This window comes from Homalodisca vitripennis, chromosome 7 (genome assembly GCF_021130785.1).
Source record: "Homalodisca vitripennis isolate AUS2020 chromosome 7, UT_GWSS_2.1, whole genome shotgun sequence".
Taxonomy (NCBI): Eukaryota; Metazoa; Arthropoda; class Insecta; order Hemiptera; family Cicadellidae; genus Homalodisca; species Homalodisca vitripennis.
In genome coordinates, this window is record NC_060213.1 from 74,666,743 (window position 1) to 74,687,763 (window position 21,021).

General features: G+C 33.1%; 1 protein-coding gene across 1 annotated transcript in view; it reads right to left on the reverse strand.

Annotated features, from left to right (window-relative positions):
- The window catches only part of LOC124365979 (microtubule-associated protein futsch-like), a 412,304-nt gene that overhangs the window by 369,965 nt on the left and 21,318 nt on the right, over window positions 1-21,021 (reverse strand). The window contains 1 exon segment of the mRNA XM_046822142.1: window positions 17,990-18,178. Coding sequence (XP_046678098.1) covers window positions 17,990-18,143 — 154 coding nt within the window. The 5' untranslated portion in view covers window positions 18,144-18,178.

Consider the following 21,021-nt stretch of genomic DNA (forward strand, 5'->3'; position numbering starts at 1 on the left):
TTCTTAACTAAAACAACAGGACTAAACAACCACGTTGGCATGATTCATATGCATCCTTGAAACTGCGCTCACAAATTGTAACTGAAGGTGAAAAGCTCCCTTTCCCAACCACCAATACTTGTGTACACCTTAGATTAAGGAGCACTCATGGAGTTATTCTTTCTTCACGATACAGTGAATCTTTATATACACAATCACAGGATCTATTTTACTCTTGCTGTTGAAGATGAGGCTTAGACCATCTGCAGAGTGTCGAAGTTACCTTCGATCAATCAGTGATTATAGATATTCAGCAGCGAATCCGGGAAGTCCCGTCCGGCTACTTCGATAATTTCCTCTGAATCACCGTTTAGTACCAAACAATTGCCCAGCAATTAAGTTTGATTTACGTCAGCACTCAGGCTAGTTACCAAACTAATCGCAAACAACAAACTAAAGTCTGAATATGTTTAATACGACGTTAGTAAGTTGTTTCACATCAGTATACTCACGGAGTTCAAATAATATAAATAAATACGTCTAAAATATAACTAAACAATAAGGAAATATTTTTGTTTTATTACATCTAATTTTATTTTATATTTTCTGCATAAAGTTAGATTCTTTATTGTGAGTACACAGATAGATATCAATGACAGGCGGTTTACTTAATACTCGTAGCATCGCGCTGAAGAAAAGAAGGATTAAAATAGTACAGCCCTGTGTTTTGTCGGGATATTCGTGACTAGAAACATCAGGGACTGGGTCATTATAGACAATATGGTGCAGTAAGTGGAGGACGGGGGATGAATGATAAAGGGGTAGAATACAAAATGTAAAACATTGTTCTTGTTTATTTTCTTAACAACAGCAGGCTACTAGATTATTTCTAATTACTATGCGGCTATTACATTTCGAGAGTAGTTTATCCACGGCGCGGCGTGGTGCTGCAGAGCAATTATAGTTATGCAGAGTGCGTTCATGAGTCTGCATGACTGAAGCTGAAACAATTACTGTACATTACACAATCAAGGGAGGCCCTAGAAAATAGCAGGGTCAAGTAGACCTATCTGAGACTTATCCGCCTTAGATATGAAACCAACGGCGTTGCATTGAGACCTTAACTGCAATATCGTCTCGGAAAAAAATTTACTTGTTCTGGTTCTTTCCGTACAGACTATGGTTGTAAAAAGACCACCAACCACAATCACAATTCTATTAAAAATCTATTAAACGAATTCAATAATATTTCATTTTTTTACCTTAAAAGATTGCAGTAAGTAAGATGAGAAGGTTATTGACATTTAGAGGATTGCCTGCGAGCAAATAGATCAAGAAATACCGATTAAAATAATACGCATTAAAAATAAAATTATGAAATACTTAAATATTTTGTATTAAAATTTTTATTTTAAAGACCCCATAGAGCCTTCTTACAATTTTGTCGTTTTTCCGTTCGACGCTCCATCTGGACGATTACCTTTAATGACAAGTTCGTAGAGACTTCAAACATAGCACATAGGTTACTCTTAAGAGGTCTAAGGAACAGCGCCATTGAATTTATGGCCTAAATGTAAAGAATTTTGACCGTTTACAGCGATAAGTCTTTCGTTACATTGTTGGGTCCATCGATACTGTGTTGAATAAAATTTTCTTCTAACAATTTTTTTTTTCAAAATCGTATAATAATACATTACCACACGTTTGAATAAAATAGACTATGCATATGTACTATACGTAATAAGATAAACTTAAGTAAATTTATCGTTAATTAAATTCATCATAATATTTGTTCTAATCAACACGAAATTTAAATAAAATATAGTTAATTTATTTTTCGAACGCTGAAATGGGCGTGCTATAAGTAATTGAAAAGGTCAAGTTTGATGATGCAACTAATCGTTCAAAGTGGATGAAATATTTTTTGTACAAAGCTATTCTTCAGGTATTTTACTAAAATTGGTACAATCGTTATATTGAACACTATTATATCCTACTATAATTTGTTTGCTTCTTTGAAGCCAAGCGGGCACAGTCACAAGGCCAGAACGTTGCTTTACCCGACAAATCTGGACGCTCTATAACTCGTATACAGTAATGGACAATCCGTAGAATAAACATAGCTGAATAAAGATAGGTGTTAAACTGCCACAGACATAAACCGCGACAAACATAATTGGGTAAGCTAAATTTGACGTATATTTGGTATAAATATTTATGAGACTCATTTAGCCAAAGATAATATTTGAGCTTATGGTGGCTCAGAAGGTGGAGCCATATGCGAATTCTCATCAAAAGCCTAATTACGAATACTTTAGTTTTATGTTAAAGGGAAAACATTTTCAAGAATTAATACTATAAAAAAGGAAATCTGCGCATATTAAGGAGTGGATTTCTAGGAATTTTTCGAAGCGTATATTTTAACAAAACTTGACTCGAATGTTCTTTAGATCAAATCAAATGATAAAAATAGAAATTTAAGTAAAACTCTAGGAATATATTTCAACACAGCTAGTATGGGATGGTCTATGAATAAATGTCGAGATTTCAAAACTGTCAGTAAGGTGCAAATACCACTGACCGAGGATGCTCAGAGGTTTTAACTTCTCTTATACCGAAAGCTTCTAGATTTGACGCTTTTTCCAGACTCCAGAATTTGGAAGACATTGGATCTTCAAGAGTTCATGTTTCCAGAAGCCTAGATTATCCACATACATAAGGCTCACAGATACCAGTAGTCATAAAAGTCTGGATCCTGCTCAAATCATTCAGGAGTTTCCAGGGATATGGAGCTCCTAGAGTTTGATCTAGAATGGCCAAGATGGAACGCTTCCAGAAGCAATTAACTTTATGTTACTGTCTTTAGTCATTAACCTGCAGAGGTTGGAATCTGTATTTCGCTGGAAATGCAAAGAGGTCGATGCCTCTGAGAGGCTGCGGAATGCAAAGTTATAGGAGTCGAGACACCATATGACACGTCTGGAATTAATTGGAGAGTGAGACATAAACACTCCAATCGGTTTTTGTTACGGTTTTACATCTGCAGAACTGTCCTAAATAATCCTGTTTTTATTTGGTAGTTTTAATATCCGATAGAAAAAACTAATCAAAAATACATTGCCTAATACCTTTGACAATTTTGTTAATTGTTTGTAATTTCAGGACCGTGCAATTTTACCTGTAGCAATTCGTAACATGGTTACCAAAGTTAGTAACAAGACGTTACTTACAAATATTTTACAATTATTATAAAACTTCATTATAAACTCAACAAACTACCTAATGGTGTGTAATGTGTTAGGTAGGGATATACACACCTGTGGGACTCTATCCTACCACTTTATAAACAACTGCTCCATGAATCAACTTGATTAAATTCTTCCTTATGCGGACTACATTCACTGATTTAACGTTCTCTATTTACATAAACCCTCCATATTTAATCATTATGGGGATTAGGTAATGAATGAAATGGTCTATTTGAATACCAAGTTTATTGTTCCTACCCTACATAATCTACTGATATAATTCAACGATGTAATTAAAGATAACTTTACTCTATCAGTGTATTTATTTAAAATTTGTTTATTGAAATGACTTTCATGACAGAATTTTCATTATAATTTCTAACCAAAACTAACATATATTAAGACATCCTTTCCTCTCAAAAATTTTATAAGTCCATCTCGTAAGTTTATAATATTCATATGCTTTTGGTATTCAACATTTCAGGCTAATGCAGTTATTTTTTTAGACAAAATGTAATAATGATTTAGATTCAATTTTATGATAAGTTTGTAGTATCATAAGAATATACAGGACTAAGAAACTACTTATGTCATAAAATAACTATGGTGGATTCTATTCCTGTCTTTAAATATGTATTCAAAGTGTTATCATACTTTTCTCGTCGGTATCTCCATTATACTACTGATCAAGCTACTGCATACTTAATCTTTGTTTGAACGATTATTTTAATAAAACTTAAAATATTTTTACCTAAATATACTCTGTGTCATCAGCAATTGCAGAAAGGGTTGAAATAAGCATTTTATTTACTATCAAGCTTACTCTATGCCTTCAAATATTACTAAATTTAAAATGATAGTTAAATTATTTTTCAAACCAATTTTTCAATATTTGCACATAACACCTAATGGCATTTAAGAGGCTCGTTTAATTAACAAAATTGTTTGTTTGAAATGCATTTTTATGGGAACTTACGCAACTTTAAAGGACAGAGGGACGATTCCTGATTTAGGATGGAAAGATCCTTCCTTAGTGCGACTCTAGTGTACAATATAAACTTTCGTAACAAATTTCATGACTCTATCTTTCACGTGTTCTACTGGGCATTAATGCATCGGTAAGTCAAGCAAACAGGTATTTCTTTATATATTTTTTCATTCATTTCCGTGTGATCTTTAGTTTTTTTTTTTTTATATAATACAAAAGTAGTGGTGCATGTTAACAGCAAACATTATTCCAGGAATTGCATAATTACTAAAATTAAAGTAACGATGCTTTGTGTTAACTCCCCTGAATATTGACTTTTACTGGAACTTTAAAAAAGTGGAGACAATTGTTAAAAAAGAAGGTGAAAGAAGTACAAGCAGAATTGGACAAAGCAGCCAATATCACTATTGAACTTGGACTGTCGCGTCGAATCAGATCCACAAACCAGATTACGTCATGTCTCGTACAGTCCGACGCCTCTCTTGAACTGTCGTACAGTTCCCTTATAGGATTTGTAGCTTTCTTCCCTTGCTAGTGGTCCAACTGAAGTGATTTATTGATCCAAAGTGAACTTAATATGTTATTTTACAAAGATTTTTTATATTAAGGATTCGTCATTTGCTGAGAGTTAGAGAAGCATATCACTCGAGGGGCTGGACAGTATTCAGTTCAGTTTTTCCACAATATATCTCAAAAACGAAGTGACCTGCAGACCTGAAATTGTGTGTGAAGTTTCATCCTATATTAGAAGCTCTGAGTTCCATGATGGTGCATGTCTTTCCATGAGATTTGGCTGAGGGTTAGTGAATATTTTTACGTTGGTATTGAAAATAACAGAATAAATAAATTTGAAAATAAACTCCATAAACTCATGTAACATCTGAAATATTAATAACACTATATCCTAACTACACCAACACATAAAACACCATTTTTTGGTAAAATGGTGTGTAGACTACTATTAAAAAATGTGTATAAAACCCAACCTCATGAACAAAAGTACGAATGTACCATGTAGCAAAATATCTCGAGAAGTATTTCATATGTGGACATGAAATTTTAAATGAAACGTTATTTCTACATAGAAGGAAATAAATTTCATTCCAAACCATGAAATTTAGCTTAGCATCGTTGAAGCCTGTCACCCGGTAGGCTGACAAAATGTCTCTTTTGTTTTCCGGGGGATATAAAAAGATATGCCTGTCAATAATAGAATGGTCTATAGACTTGACATTTTGCACTGAAGCTCAGTAAAGCCTCTTACGCAACGCGAGATGTGATGTAATTCTACCTTGTAATTTTCAAAACGTACGGTTTACGCAGTTTAACTGTTTGTTGGAAAATAATGTTTTCCTTTAACAATTATATTACACTTTATATTACTTTGTAAGGCTTTTCATGTTGAGGTGTCATAATGTTTTTCTTCTTTTCTTAGAAAGTTTATATAAAATACAAGCAACTTTTGCTGTTTTGAAAATGCGTTATTTTTACAAAAACTGTGTACTTTAAGCCAACTTGAGTAACAAACTAAACTTAAAAAGTTCGACCACTTTCATATTGGTCATATGCTTTAAATGATTTTTTGGGCATTACACGAAATTATTTTATTAAAAAAAGGCTTTTTTGATTCAGCATCATAAAATCCTCCCTTGGAGGCTGTTTAGAAAAATCAGAGCATATTTTAGTATCCACATATTATTGGTCAAACTGATTGAGTTACAACCCTGAAATTCAACTCCTACGACTCTGTTCACTAAAAAGATGCACACGGATAGTGTTTTAGCCTTTCGCTACATAGGAAGATCATTTTTCGACAAAGATCCATTAAAATATGTTAATAGGATCTGCTATTTACAAATTTCATAACCTTTCTACTATACAACAGACTATATATTTGTGAATAAAATCAAATAAGAAAAGATTTAAACTTAAGTTTAGGTGTTAAACATAAATTTCCACCACAAAAGAAAGTATCAGAACATAGTAAATTGTAAAAAATACCTTAATACTTTGGTAATGATTATTAACACATTAAATCGCCAATTGACAACGATTTCCACATGGTATTTGTAATTCTGTAAGACTTATTACTCTGTGTTGTTTTCGCTACCAACATTTGGTATGCAATGAAGATAAGATCTGAGACACTGGAATATAAAATACAATTCATGATTATCCATGTTGCAGTAAAAATGAGACCGTAAAAATGGCAAACTGTTCAGTTCACTCATTACAGATGATTAGAGGAAGCCTCGCAGTTCCTGATCCTGTTAATGGTGACTTTACAACGCGGGAAATCGTTAACCAGGACCGACTTACTAATCGTCGACTTTGTTGTGCTCAGGTTCTCTCGTTACCTCTGTGAAGTATCAATCATGTGGAAAGCACATCTGAAGCATGTGAAAGCTATTACCTAATCATGCAAAAAGCACTATTAAATCATGTGCAAAGTACAACTGAATCACGCCAGACATTACTTAATCATGCGTAAGGTAATAATGATCTCTATGTGAGTTTGCACAGTCATATTAATTCAGATACTAAGGAGGGTATATGACATCAGAGTTTTCCCTGTCGGTTTTAAAAGTTTAATTATGTATAAGGAAAGTTTCAGAAATTGTAAGCGCACATCTGCCCCTACTACATCAATTCTGTACTCCCTACAGCTGCTTTAAGTCACCGAATGTCATGACTTTGCCATGAAAAATCTTAAACTAATAAATGTAACGACATAATAAAGCTAAAATTAACCAATAAATGGAATTACAAAGAGAGCCAAATAAAACTTAGTATTTACCTAATTAACTGTTATTGACGTACTATAACATCAACGTTTCTACCATTTGATTCTTACCACCAGTAATGTTATTCGTTAGACCAAGAGGATTTTTTGTGCCGATTTTCCAGTAAGACCTTTCTAGAGTTATAAAAATCTTTTAAGAGTCTTTAAAACGTTCTAAAGATTAAGTAATAACTAGTATAAGAAGAACAATTACTTTTGTATTGGGAGTATTATGAAGACAAAAGTTAATATGAACTCTTTCACTGTGCTCCCGACATGTTTCAATCCAAATTATTTATGATAAAAGCGTTTACGATTTCAGGACTATAATTTTTTTTATATCATGATTCAAAACTTTTGGTTTTATGTTCATGGATAATTTTTCACTATGTAATAAAACATTTTTTATTTCTTATGCCTTACCTATCTTTCCGAGTTTTTCTAGTAATAGGTTTGTATAGATATGGTATTACTGATTCATTTACTGGTAACTAACTTCATTTTTAATTAGCCATTATATAATAATAGCCATCATTAATAATTAACTGCTACTTTTAAATGTTAATGAGTACATTTCTGAGAACAGATCTCAGAAAGGTGCTTTACCAATACTAATTGTACCTTATAAATAAATATTAATGGCTAAATGTGTTGCCAAGCGCTAATCTTGAGAACGGCTAGACCAATGTGGCTAATTCCTGTTTAAATAACGACCGAGGGTACCTAACTAACCCTACCAACTATTGTTGGTATTGTATTGTTGTTGTTGTTGGGTGGAGGGGGGTATTGTTTTAACTGAAGTAGGCTTCTCAGTTCTACATATGTACATGTTTTCATCGAGACAACAAGAGAAACCCAACTCTGGCAAAGAAAATGTCTCATACTTTAAGTAAATTATAAGGGCTAAAAATAAGGTTTTTTTTACTTAAGTGGGTATGCGAGAACTACGGTAATATTTTCTAGATCTGGAGAACAAAGTAAACCCCCCTGTGACGTTGGTAATATAGTTCACTCGGACCAGAAATGTTCCTACAAGCGCAAAACCTGATGTAAGTTTCAGTCTCTAACCTCTGATCGTCTTAACCACGAACACTGAAATAATACTTACCTGATTTATGCTTACTTACGTTTAAAAAAATCATAAAATATCCAAGTAGGCTAAGAATTTAAAAAACTGTGTGCATAGCCACTGGTAACAGCTAGTTTATTGTAAGTAGCAGATTACATAATTTAAACGTCTATATTCGATTATGCTCTACGGTCGAGCTACCGACTTCCATCAAACACGCCCTTCACGGCTGACCTAAGCTCTGTGGCAAGTAGCGGCAAGCTACTACCAGAACTAATTGTTAGCATTACACCAATTACAGCCTGTACTGGTAGCCAGTGCAGTAGTACATGTCGGCCTGGCTGAAGCCTCAGTTGACCTTCACCTACAATAGTAATTCAGTGGCCTATAGAGTTCCCATATCCATCATCATTTTAATAGTGGCTGAGGGTTTAGATCTTTATTTTTTTAGGATATATTAATAATTCAAAATTAATAGAATATTTGAAAAATATTTTAGAATTTATTAAACTGATTTTTGCTAAATGAAAGAACTATTCTTCCTTTTCTATGTCCTCCAAATTAAATGTATAAGAAGGACAAAGGATCATTTTGGAGCTTGCATAATTTTCCTTTCTACAAATACTATCTTGTCTACTATGTTACAAAGGAAGATCAAAATCATGTATGAGAAACGGTTTTAATAGGAATAATTCCAATAATAATTTCAGACGTAATAACAACGGCGAAATAAAGATCTAAACTTTAGATTTATTAATCACCAAGTGGATAGATTTACATTTAGGTGTAGTGTTGCATAGAGATCTATAACACTTGAATTTACGTGCTTATATAAAAATAAAATAGTTCTAACCAAATATATTTACAATCTTTTAGCTTTAAAGGGAAAATGCATAAAATGTGGACGGTGATGTAATTTAGAATTTCTTTGAAGAAGATCCCTTTTTTAGATATTTTTATCACTCTTATAAGTCACTGTGTTAAATATTTGTGAGGTTACGTCAATTCAGTATTGTATACCTCACGAATCTATCTTGGTGTGTTTGTAAAGTGGTACTATTTATAACTATATGATATTTTACCTTACGGATTTCTCAATAAGTATCCTCATTCGCTATTGTTCATTTAGAAAATTAAGGTAAATACAAATATTGTAGCTTCTAGAGACAAAATAAGTAAGATAAACATGACATAATTTTCCCAGCAAATCTAACATTTATATACAATTTTTTAAGGACGGCTCATTTTACCACGCGAAGTTAGGGCTAAGACACTTGAGCTGGAGACTAAAAGCTTAAAGGTAATTTTCAAATCACCAACAATGGCATGACGGGCGGTCTACTTGCAAGGACAACCTCAGAGGTCACCCATCCATTAAGCAGCCACGCTCGACGTTGCTTGACTGTGTTATCTTGCGATAACAGCTGTACCCATCAGGTTGCAATAGATGGAGGCTACCATTCAGTACAAAGGTTGTTTTTTTACAATTTGGTGACCAGCAGGCTAAGTGTAACTTTAAAACACTATATAACGTGAGTGATACGTGTGTGTAAAATTTCCCTTGAAACTCGGGGTTTTGTATCTCGGAAAATATATTCAGCTTGCAGTGATGTACATTCTTTCCAGGTTACAAAATTAATGTATAGGTAGGATCTTTTCCCTTTCTTGGCAGGACAGAATATTTTAAAATTCATTAAATACAGTAATTAACGGTCTAATTTTGTGTGAGAGCGTACAGTATTTATTTTCAAATGAGAGTCGGTTGGTCTGTGGGCCAAAACAACTACGAGTAGCTACGTTTTTCAAAATTCTATCATTATATTAGGACATTTTTATGAAATCCATCCAAAGCACCCAATTAGGAAAAATTTACACAAAGAATGACTATTCGAATTTGTCTGCAGCATTCTGCTACGCTCCGCCATTAAAAATAGCACATAAATGTCACCTGGGTTTGCTCTCTAACATTAAGACAATGGAACTGTCACCCGGTGGTGAGACAATGTCTATGTCTGAGACACAAACAACAGACTGGAGATCAGGGTCGTCTATTGTCTCAGACAGAGTAGTGTTGTGATTAGTAGGTCGGATGTCGTCGCTTGGGATGTTTCCATCAGTGAATCTCTACTGAACTATTTGTTGCAAATAATATAATTTATAATTAGAATTTATATGTTTAAGAACAAACATACTTCAACAGAGAGTAAGTTATAAGGTAAAAAATTTTAAGTTTATTTACTATTTCATTTCTCAGTAGATATTTTTATTAGCCTCTCCAATTTGAGCGCCATAGAAATGGGAGCTGTAGTTGTTACTAAATTCCCGTATCCATTTGCTTTTTGTGAATTTAAATACTTTTGAAAGTTAACAGCATTAACTGTGAATAAATATAAAGACGTTACCACCAAAGTATAACCAAATTTTTCTAAATTATTATTATCTTTTTTCAAATCGTCTTTAGAAAACTTATATTGAAATTATAATATTTATCGTAAAGAATCATCAATATTATTTAGTTTATTTATATTACACTTTCTCAAAATGTATTACCCGTGTAGGTCTATTATATATATATATATATATATATATATATATATATATATATATATATATATATATATATATATATATATATATATATATATAATAACATTAGTATAACATAGTATAAGTAACATTATTGTACATATAAATAATTAAATACAAAGATACGCACCTAAAGAAATAGTTATCGTTGCATATATTATAGTTTTGAGAGCATTAATGGTACGTCTTCATTTCATTTATTCTACTCAATCCTTTTATTTTTCATTGATGTATAGAGCGTTTAGAATTTTAAATTTAAATTATTATATTTATCCAATCCATCACATTTGTATGATAGTCACATAATGTAACGAACAAAAACGAACTAAATAGGTACGGTCCGTTTATGACTTGTATTCGTTACAATTGTTTACGATGCATGTATAACAATCTTTCTTGTACTTAGAAGTAGGATTAGGTGTTGTTATGTCTTACAAGACGCCACTGTGGGCTTTGGGCTGTGCTTGTACCGCTTATCCAGCTTATCCGTGTTAGCCGCAGTGGATTGTGGTAACAGTCATGTCTTCTCAAGATTAGCAAAGGTTTGTTATAGGACAACAGTAAAGGTCAACCGATAGACGCGAAGTTTGTGAAAACTATTTATAATATACTATGTTTGAAGCGGTGGACGTTTTTAATAACAGTCGTAAAAAGCAAGGAATTACATCCTGATATAAGATATGCGATACTTATAAAGTCTAAAGTTAGTTTCCATATCGTTGTATGTCAAGTGGCAATACCAAGTAAAATATTTTCAAATATTTGTAACAGTGAATAATATAAGTTTTAGTTTTAAAGAAAGAAGTACAAAAGCATAGATCGATTTACTTTTTCAATGAGGTGGCGGCGGACTCGTTTCAAATAAAAACCGAGCATTTCAGCAAACATAATGTACCTCAACTTCGCCTTGGTATAATGAAAAGAACTCGTAAACAACAGGGAAGCAATAAACAGCTATATTTTCCCTTCGTTTGCCTTCAAAGCGCTAACTCATTTTCACCTTTCTTCTATTTTTACAGTAAAATAAACTCTGTGTTCACCCATTTCAGCTTTGGATGGGTAAAGGATGACATTTTACATTGAGAGCGGATTTCCAAACTTTAAATTATATCGGAGTATTCCACATACAAATATAAAACTCCTTTTGGTTGCTTTTATGGTTTATTTATGCAACACCTTCCTTTGTCATACCTTCCTTATAAAACATAACACGAATATGCCAGTGAAGTATCTGAGATCGTGAATTAATATAAACGGTTTCATAATTAAACACAAAAGCAAGGCGCTCGTACTTTTGTAATGTAGCGTAATGTATTCTTACATAAATTTTTAAAATATCTTATCTCAAAAAAAATACAATTCTCAACAAATACACATTTTTTACAAAACCGTTAGGACAAAAGCTAAGGGTCTATTTACTTATATTTCATAAGCAGACAACTTTGTTTTTCGTGAAATGGTAATTTCCATTCATAAATAAATTATTTATCAGCCACACTATTTTCGGTGGGGATGTATATATAATGGATCGATTTGAAAAAATATATAACGATATATGTCTTCTTTGGTTTGTTTTCGCTTGCCAAACTTAAATCCAACGCACAAGATTATAAAACAACCAGCTATATGGCTCAAAATGCCGAAATGTTATTGTTTTATTTCGCTAGTTTATGTTGATATAATAGTGATTAAAACAATAGTACTGAGACCTATATTTAGGTATTATTTATATAAATTTAAACAAATTATCTGTAACATTTTTTATTTTTACCACTGTTTCGAGTTTTACCAAAAAGGCCGTGGCAGATGATATATTTCTATCTTAACTAGATATTATACAAAATTAGGGCGTTTGTTTGTATAATGAGAGTTTTCCCTTAGGTCTCGTATTATTTAGAAACACTTTACCTTGTCTTAATACACTCAAAATATTGACTCTACTCCTTACACAACTCGGAGAGTTTACAAATTCAAATGTACAGTTGAGGTAAGAATTCAATTGTTAATAGTTATTATGATAAATGGAGCATTTTTACCAATTTAATCAATTTGTTACCGAATTATGATTTGCCATATATTTTTCCACTTAGCAGATTTTTTAAATAAGAATTTCCCATAGACATAAACATTTTTCATATCATTTCTTATAACGGTAAATTAAATACTTATGTTTACCATTTTATTTAAAATAAATGTTAGAGTTAAAGTAAATAATATTTCCATTAACTTAAAACTACAACTTCATCGATGCTATATTCTGTTATGTGAGGTGCAGCACTATCACCACAGAGCTAGCTTACTAGTAAGACAACCAACGTGATGGCCCTGAAGTAATCTATCTCGTGTTTGTGTTTGTCCCAATCCCAGATTGCCTCGCCTGCCGATGCCGCCGTCGTCTAGCCTCGAACAAAAACAACATACATGGGCTATTTTTGGCAATGTAACACTGAGCATGATATCATCATCAAACATCGGTTTCTGCAAACTTTATTTTTATAGCTGTTCTTTATATGACGAACCTTGCCAACGGATATATACAGAATGTATTACAAGATAGCATTGAGTTTACAGTATAAGTCTCTGCATTCTCATTCTCTAATAATAAGGACCCTTTAGACGTGGTGTATTCAAACCAACAACATACATGCACTATTTTTGGCAATGTAACACTGAGCATGATATCATCATCAAACATCGGTTTCTGCAAACTTTATTTTTATAGCTGTTCTTTATATGACGAACCTTGCCAACGGGTATATACAGAATGTATTACAAGATAGCATTGAGTTTACAGTATAAGTCTCTGCATTCTCATTCTCTAATAATAAGGACCCTTTAGACGTGGTGTATTCAAACCAACAACATACATGCACTATTTTTGGCAATGTAACACTGAGCATGATATCATCATCAAACATCGGTTTCTGCAAACTTTATTTTTATAGCTGTTCTTTATATGACGAACCTTGCCAACGGGTATATACAGAATGTATTACAAGATAGCATTGAGTTTACAGTATAAGTCTCTGCATTCTCATTCTCTAATAATAAGGACCCTTTAGACGTGGTGTATTCAAACCAACAACATACATGCACTATTTTTGGCAATGTAACACTGAGCATGATATCATCATCAAACATCGGTTTCTGCAAACTTTATTTTTATAGCTGTTCTTTATATGACGAACCTTGCCAACGGGTATATACAGAATGTATTACAAGATAGCATTGAGTTTACAGTATAAGTCTCTGCATTCTCATTCTCTAATAATAAGGACCCTTTAGACGTGGTGTATTCAAACCAACAACATACATGCACTATTTTTGGCAATGTAACACTGAGCATGATATCATCATCAAACATCGGTTTCTGCAAACTTTATTTTTATAGCTGTTCTTTATATGACGAACCTTGGCAACGGGTATATACAGAATGTATTACAAGATAGCATTGAGTTTACAGTATAAGTCTCTGCATTCTCATTCTCTAATAATAAGGACCCTTTAGACGTGGTGTATTCAAACCAACAACATACATGCACTATTTTTGGCAATGTAACACTGAGCATGATATCATCATCAAACATCGGTTTCTGCAAACTTTATTTTTATAGCTGTTCTTTTATATGACGAACCTTGCCAACGGATATATACAGAATGTATTACAAGATAGCATTGAGTTTACAGTATAAGTCTCTGCATTCTCATTCTCTAATAATAAGGACCCTTTAGACGTGGTGTATTCAAACCAACAACATACATGCACTATTTTTGGCAATGTAACACTGAGCATGATATCATCATCAAACATCGGTTTCTGCAAACTTTATTTTTATAGCTGTTCTTTATATGAAGAACCTTGCCAACGGATATATACAGAATGTATTACAAGATAGCATTGAGTTTACATCTAAACCCACCTTCTACCATACCAAAGCCAGAAAATATCATTTGCCATAAAATTCCTCCAAACTTGCCCTTTTAGAGTTTAAAGATTGCAGGATTTGCATTCTCATTCTCTAATAATAAGGACCCTTTAGCCGTGGTGCATTCAAACCAATGCAAGAATGAATAGCTAAAAGCACTAAATTAACTAGATCGAATCCTCAAACATACACATTAAGAAGAAATATCAGCTCCCAACAGTGTTTTAATTAACATGAACGAAAATATTAAATGAATGGTAATGAATGAAAATGGGGTTCGAACCATAATTTAATCAATGATTAATCTCCACAACAACTTTTTTATTGTTTTAAAATTGACTGACCATCTCTTACAAGTCCAATGTTATAGATCCTACAGTTAATTCTATCAGTTTAAAATTTAATTACATTTCTTGTAACCTTTTGAATCTGGAAAGACATTTTAGATCATCTTTATTGTATACACAACACAGCTATTTTGGGGCATAACAGGCAGATTCAATGCAAATGTTGAGTTTAGCTCCAGTTCACCTTCCTCTTCAGTGGAGCATCTGAAATCTGATTACTTAAAACTTAACTCGATTTTGTTATCCCTTCAGACGAACATGACTCCAGATCGATCAGGAGTCAAGTCTGCAACAGCATCAGATTTCAGGTGCTGCACATTAGAGGAAGATTAAGTGGAGCTAAACTCAACAGTTACATCTTTATTATCTTAAGACAAAAATTCTAAGCAATTGGAAATTTTTAAAAGAAAGATGATCACTATTATTTAGTTGAGTATTTTGTATATCTGACACAATATTTCAAAGTGAAAAAGATTCCTATTCTTTTGGGAAACTTTAAAAATAGTAGTTCAAATTATCATAAATGGTCATTATTTTCCAACAAACATTGTTATTATTATTTTTTTTTTTTTTTGGCCAGTAAATATATATCATCACATAAATAAATATATATATATATATATATATATATATATATATGGATAAATATATATAAAAGAAATAGATACTTCAAATATATAAATGAAGGAATAATTTAAGTTGTTCAATGTAACCATAAAAATTCATTTTTATCATTTTTACTCTGGTATACATGCTAGTAAAAAGTACCAGGAACAAAAATGTACGGGTCTCTACTTCAATTCGTTGTTAAATACAAGTTGTACCATAAAATACGAATATGAGCATTTATGCTGTACAAATGTATACGTTTATGAGCGGATGGTTTATTCAACTAAGTTTGACGTGGTATTGTCAGACTTCATACCAGAGGTTCTAAGGTTCTAGACCCCAGATTAGTGTGTTTTTATGGTTCTCCATCAAAAACATTTTTTTTCATACTATATGTTTTATTTTACAGTGCCTGGGGATATTACGCGGAAAAGTATAGAAATGGTAATTTTGCACTTTAGTCAAATTCACCAATTAATCAGCGTCTCATAACTTTATATAAATATTTTTTTCTTTTTAAAGGATAGTCTCCATTTTCATTTATTTTGAACATTTTATTAATACAAAACTGTACAAATATATGTGAAAAGACGCATCGACGAGTTTGGACAAGTAGGGTAAGCCTTACAAATACACATCAAATCCCTCAATGACGCCGCGCCCTGAACGGTACAAATGGAGAAGGAATAAATATTATCCAATGGATCGGAAATTGCGAATTGTGACATTTCACATGACAACCAAACAATGGGTTGCGCTGAGAGGAGACATTCTGGGTTATTTTGCATAGTAAAATGTCATACATTATTTTAAATCCGTATCTGCGTGACATTCAGTATTTTGACAGTCCCTGCGTGGTCTGTGGGCTGAGCATCCTACCACATGAAACAAGTCGAAACTAATATGTCAACTAAAAAGTACTAGAAAATACAAGATGGCAAATAAGCAATGTGGAATGAATTTTATTTTGGCTTTCATTCAACAGCATGTGATCAGACATGAATATAACTTAGTATGTTCATGTTTCAAAACTAAACCTTAAGTCATGCCATTAGTTATTCCGATATTTGAGATCACACACACAATACAAGATCAAAACAATACCATTTAATTAATAAATTCAGGCTGAATATAATACTGAAGAATATAACACTTTATTCATAAATTTATATTTAACTTTGGTCCAAAATCATTTAATTGCTTTTCCTTAGTTTCTTAGAGAGATTATAATAGTTTTACATCCCTTAAAGGTCATTAAAAAGAACCTTGGTCGACCGAAAGAGCTTTGAGATGCAGCGAGTCACACAATAGTTTTATTAAATGCAATAACAAGTGGATAATTACACCTTTTCACTGTTTTATAAACATTTTATTGTGAATAAATGTTATCATGTTGTTGAAGGTAATTGCAATATTTTTAAACTTGGTACTGATTTTTTTATTATTAGCTACTCTGTATAGATATGCGAAATAAAATATATGTTCTACTGTGATAAGAAACATTTAGTTATATTAAATTTTTGGAGATGGATTAAAAATCACAAATATACTGTATTCTATGCAATTTCCCTGGTTGCTAGACACTTTTCATATAGATTAATACGGAAAGTACAGGTATATAACATCGTATAATAAGAATCAGTCTGTCTGAGGTCAAATACAAAAACTGTGACTACATTTATCTCAAGTTGAAATTTTAACGTATTACCCGTTGGGTTTCCATCTTACCTCTTGGTGAGAGACAGTCTATTCACCAGGTTATCTCCTATTCGACATATTTCTGTGGTAACTTTGGAAGACTTTAGTGTCTCTATATATAAATTCATAAAAAGTATACTTAACACGTAAACCTTATGAATATTTATATTTCATGTTGGTTAAGTATTGCATCGATCCTTACATACAGACCGAACCATCTAGCATGAAGCGCTGCCAGAGCATGCGCAGCGCCAACTTCTCCTATCCAGTTCACACGAAAGAGTCTATACCAAGAGTAGTCCTGGCACGGGTGGGAACAAGTTCTATTGTCGTTCGGATTTTGTAGTGGCTAATTTTGTTCTATTAGGAAAAAAGCTGAGAAACTGTACTTTGCGCTGTTTCCAGATTGGTATGATATTCTGGATCGGTAAAGCTGGTAGTAGAACTGCCTTAAGTCAAGATCCTTCATGAAGAATTTTGGGCATTAATATTAGTCATGCTTCCTTGGATGAAGGGAAAGCCAGCTCTGCACCTGCTCTCCAATCAAAGCAGGCAGCGAGTGGCACGACCCTAAGAGCCCTATACTCATACGACACGAGTAGACCATGCGGGAGGTGGGATACCCCGCTCTGCACTTACAATGTTGAATGGTTCGGTCTGTAAATTACATAAAGTGAACATGCCCGATTCTTTCATGACACCTTCAACCTGTGCCTTACTACTAACAAGTAAAGCAGATATCAAACTTCAGACTCACCATTAGCGATTTTCCTGAGTATGTCATCTTTGTGAGCGTCAGTGTGTGGTTCGCCGACTAGGATGAGTAGATAGGCTCCGGAGAGCGGCGATGGAGGCGGAGGAGGCTGACCCGAGGCGGGTCCCTCATCGGCGGGCCCACTTGGAGTCTCCATAGCGCAAGAGAGCCCTCCCGAGCGAGCTGGCTAATCTGCAACACATTATCATTATCATCATTATGAACTCAGGTATAAACAGTTGTTACAACATACTGTACGACATAGTGTCCTAGGAGATTTTTTTAAGGAGAGGCCGATCCCCTATTTAAGCCTTATTCTGTCCGTCCCCATGGGCCACTGGCCTGTGTGAGGATCTTATCAAACGGAATAAAGGGGAGTGTCGATACAGTATAAGACCGATTGTACTGATAAAAAGCGCTTCGGTCACAGACAGGATTTTAAAATGCGCTATCAGCAAATCAGACACAATGTCCAAGGTTGACCGCTGGACAATCGGTACTCCCGAGATACTTCTGAACAAACGTAATGGTTGTCAAATCTTACTTAATTCTAAGAACTAAGGCATTAATATATTGTATATTTAAAAAAGTGTGCCTTTACAAAGAGACAACTGATAATTTGAAAATCTTTCGCAAATAAATATTAGTCATTCCGGTTCAGTTGGATGATGTAGGTAGATGGCGATAACTGAAATATTAATATGATTTTTTCAGATAAGGGGTTCGAACTACATTTTCACAAAAAAAATATTTATCTAGCCTCATAATAGCAGAGTTATGATTTTTTAATGCTTGAACATAAATTTAATATATAGGTGGCCAACAAACGTGACTGGGATATTTATGAAATCAGTTCTCGTACATAATTTTACCTCTCTTCAAAATATTTTTGGAGTTGTTATTGATCGAAATATTCTCCCTCAAACATATTATAAAAATAAAGGTAAGTTGATAGATAATTTAAAGCGTAAAAACCACACGACTAAGGACCAATATATATTTTTATGAAAGAAAAACTAATGTTTTTCAGCATTATACGTTCCACATGACTGTTTTATCATGTCTTTAATTTATCTGAATCATAAAGTGTATTGATAGTAGGCCCATAGATGATTGCACGAGATGGATAGGTAATTTTTCATTGTTTCATTATTTAAGGCTTCGTGCCTGATTCCAGTAAATATTGATAATAGGGTGTGGCAAAGATAGGGTACCGGGGTCTTGACAGGAAAATCGGTCAAAGTTATGTTGATGGATTACCACATTTTGTAGTTTCAGTGTTTTATTAATAATTAAATCTGGGAATCGGTGATTGTATACAGTTTAATATAATAATGCATTAAAAACAATATACTGTATATTTCAGTTCTCATCAGTTATTATTCTTAAATAATTTTTATAGGTACTAGAACTATAAAATGTCTAGTAAAACGTTATATTCTTATTAATTAACAACGGAAACCACGAAACTCGTTCGAATTCAAAACTATATCTTTCATCTTACTAATTAATTACATTCCTTAAGGATGTGATATAGTAATACATTTAACTGTAGACTTCAAATGCGACCTCAGCTAAGCTTGTTACACGATACATTGGGTGGTGTACTAGTATATAACAAATATAACAAAAAATTCTAAATCTAAATACAAATTTTCATACAAAGTTAAATCAATGTAAATCCTTGTGGATTGTAATCAAAATCGTGTCTTGATTGGTAAATTTTCCCCATGATATTCGATTCTCAAAGTGTAAAAAAGCGAAATAAGACATTTTAATATATTATAAAATTTTAATATATACACTAAATGCAACTTTCACGAAGCCTCTTACGGGAAACGTTGTGTACGGGCGCACCCCTAGCTTGTAGATAACAAACATAAAATCATGCCTTAATTTTTATGAGGTCCGACCTAATAATGATTAAGTTGCATGATGACTAGATCCCGCTGCTGGTCTTGAGTGGCAAGGAGAATATATGAGTGGCCTTAATATTATACCAGTACTTTCGGACCAGAGCTGAACTTAATCTTCAGATACATCGATTTGGTAAGCACTCCACTTACCACTAATATATAGGTCGTGTCCTCTTTTTCAGATGATAATAGAATTATGGCATTTTCAAAATAAAACATCGTGAGAAGTTTCTAGCCATCATTGAAAAAGCGTGTCGCATATTTACCATTATGTTTTTTTTTTTTGTGGCGAATAAGTTTAGGTCGCAAATTAAAATCACGAAAGAGGATATCCTAGAAAGGGTAAATGGATTGGATCTTCTGACCAAAATGCTACCGTTCACATATCTTGCAGTTTCTTATTGAATAACAGTTGAAGAACTAAAAATGATCACGTTCTAGGGTTTGTTTTAATTGAAACAGAAGTAAGTTGTATTACATATGAAGTTTCTCTGAATTCACGCATCTAGTTAGAGTAATATCCTTAAATTCACCCACCAGGTGAGTCAATGACATTACAATCTCCCTTATTTACAAGCATCCAGTTGACGCAATGGCATTCGAACTCTCCCTAAATCGACATATTAAGCTAAATCATTACAACTCATAATCTCCCTAATTTCCCCCATCCAGCTGAGTCAGTGATATTCGATCTCTTTCTCCGTTCACCCATTCAGATGAACCAATGACATTACAATTAATGTACGTTTTACTGACTCAGTTAAGTTAATAACATTCAAATTTAGCTGAGTTTTACCCTTATAGTTATTGAAGTGTAATTTAAACTATCCCTGACAATACATTCAGTTGAATCATTGCAGTTCGCAATCTTCCTGATTTTACCCATCGAATAAAGTCTATGAAATTTAAAATTTCTCTAACTCAATTCAACTCAATCATTATAACTCACAATATCCTTAATGAAACCAATCCAGTTCAGCCGGTGCCTAGTTAACTCTCCCTGGGTCCACTCATAGACTTGAATCATTACAATTCACAATAGCTTTAATTCATCAATTCAGGATATTCACTAACATTAAAACACTCTCTGAGTTAAAAGCCGTAGACTGAATTATGAAG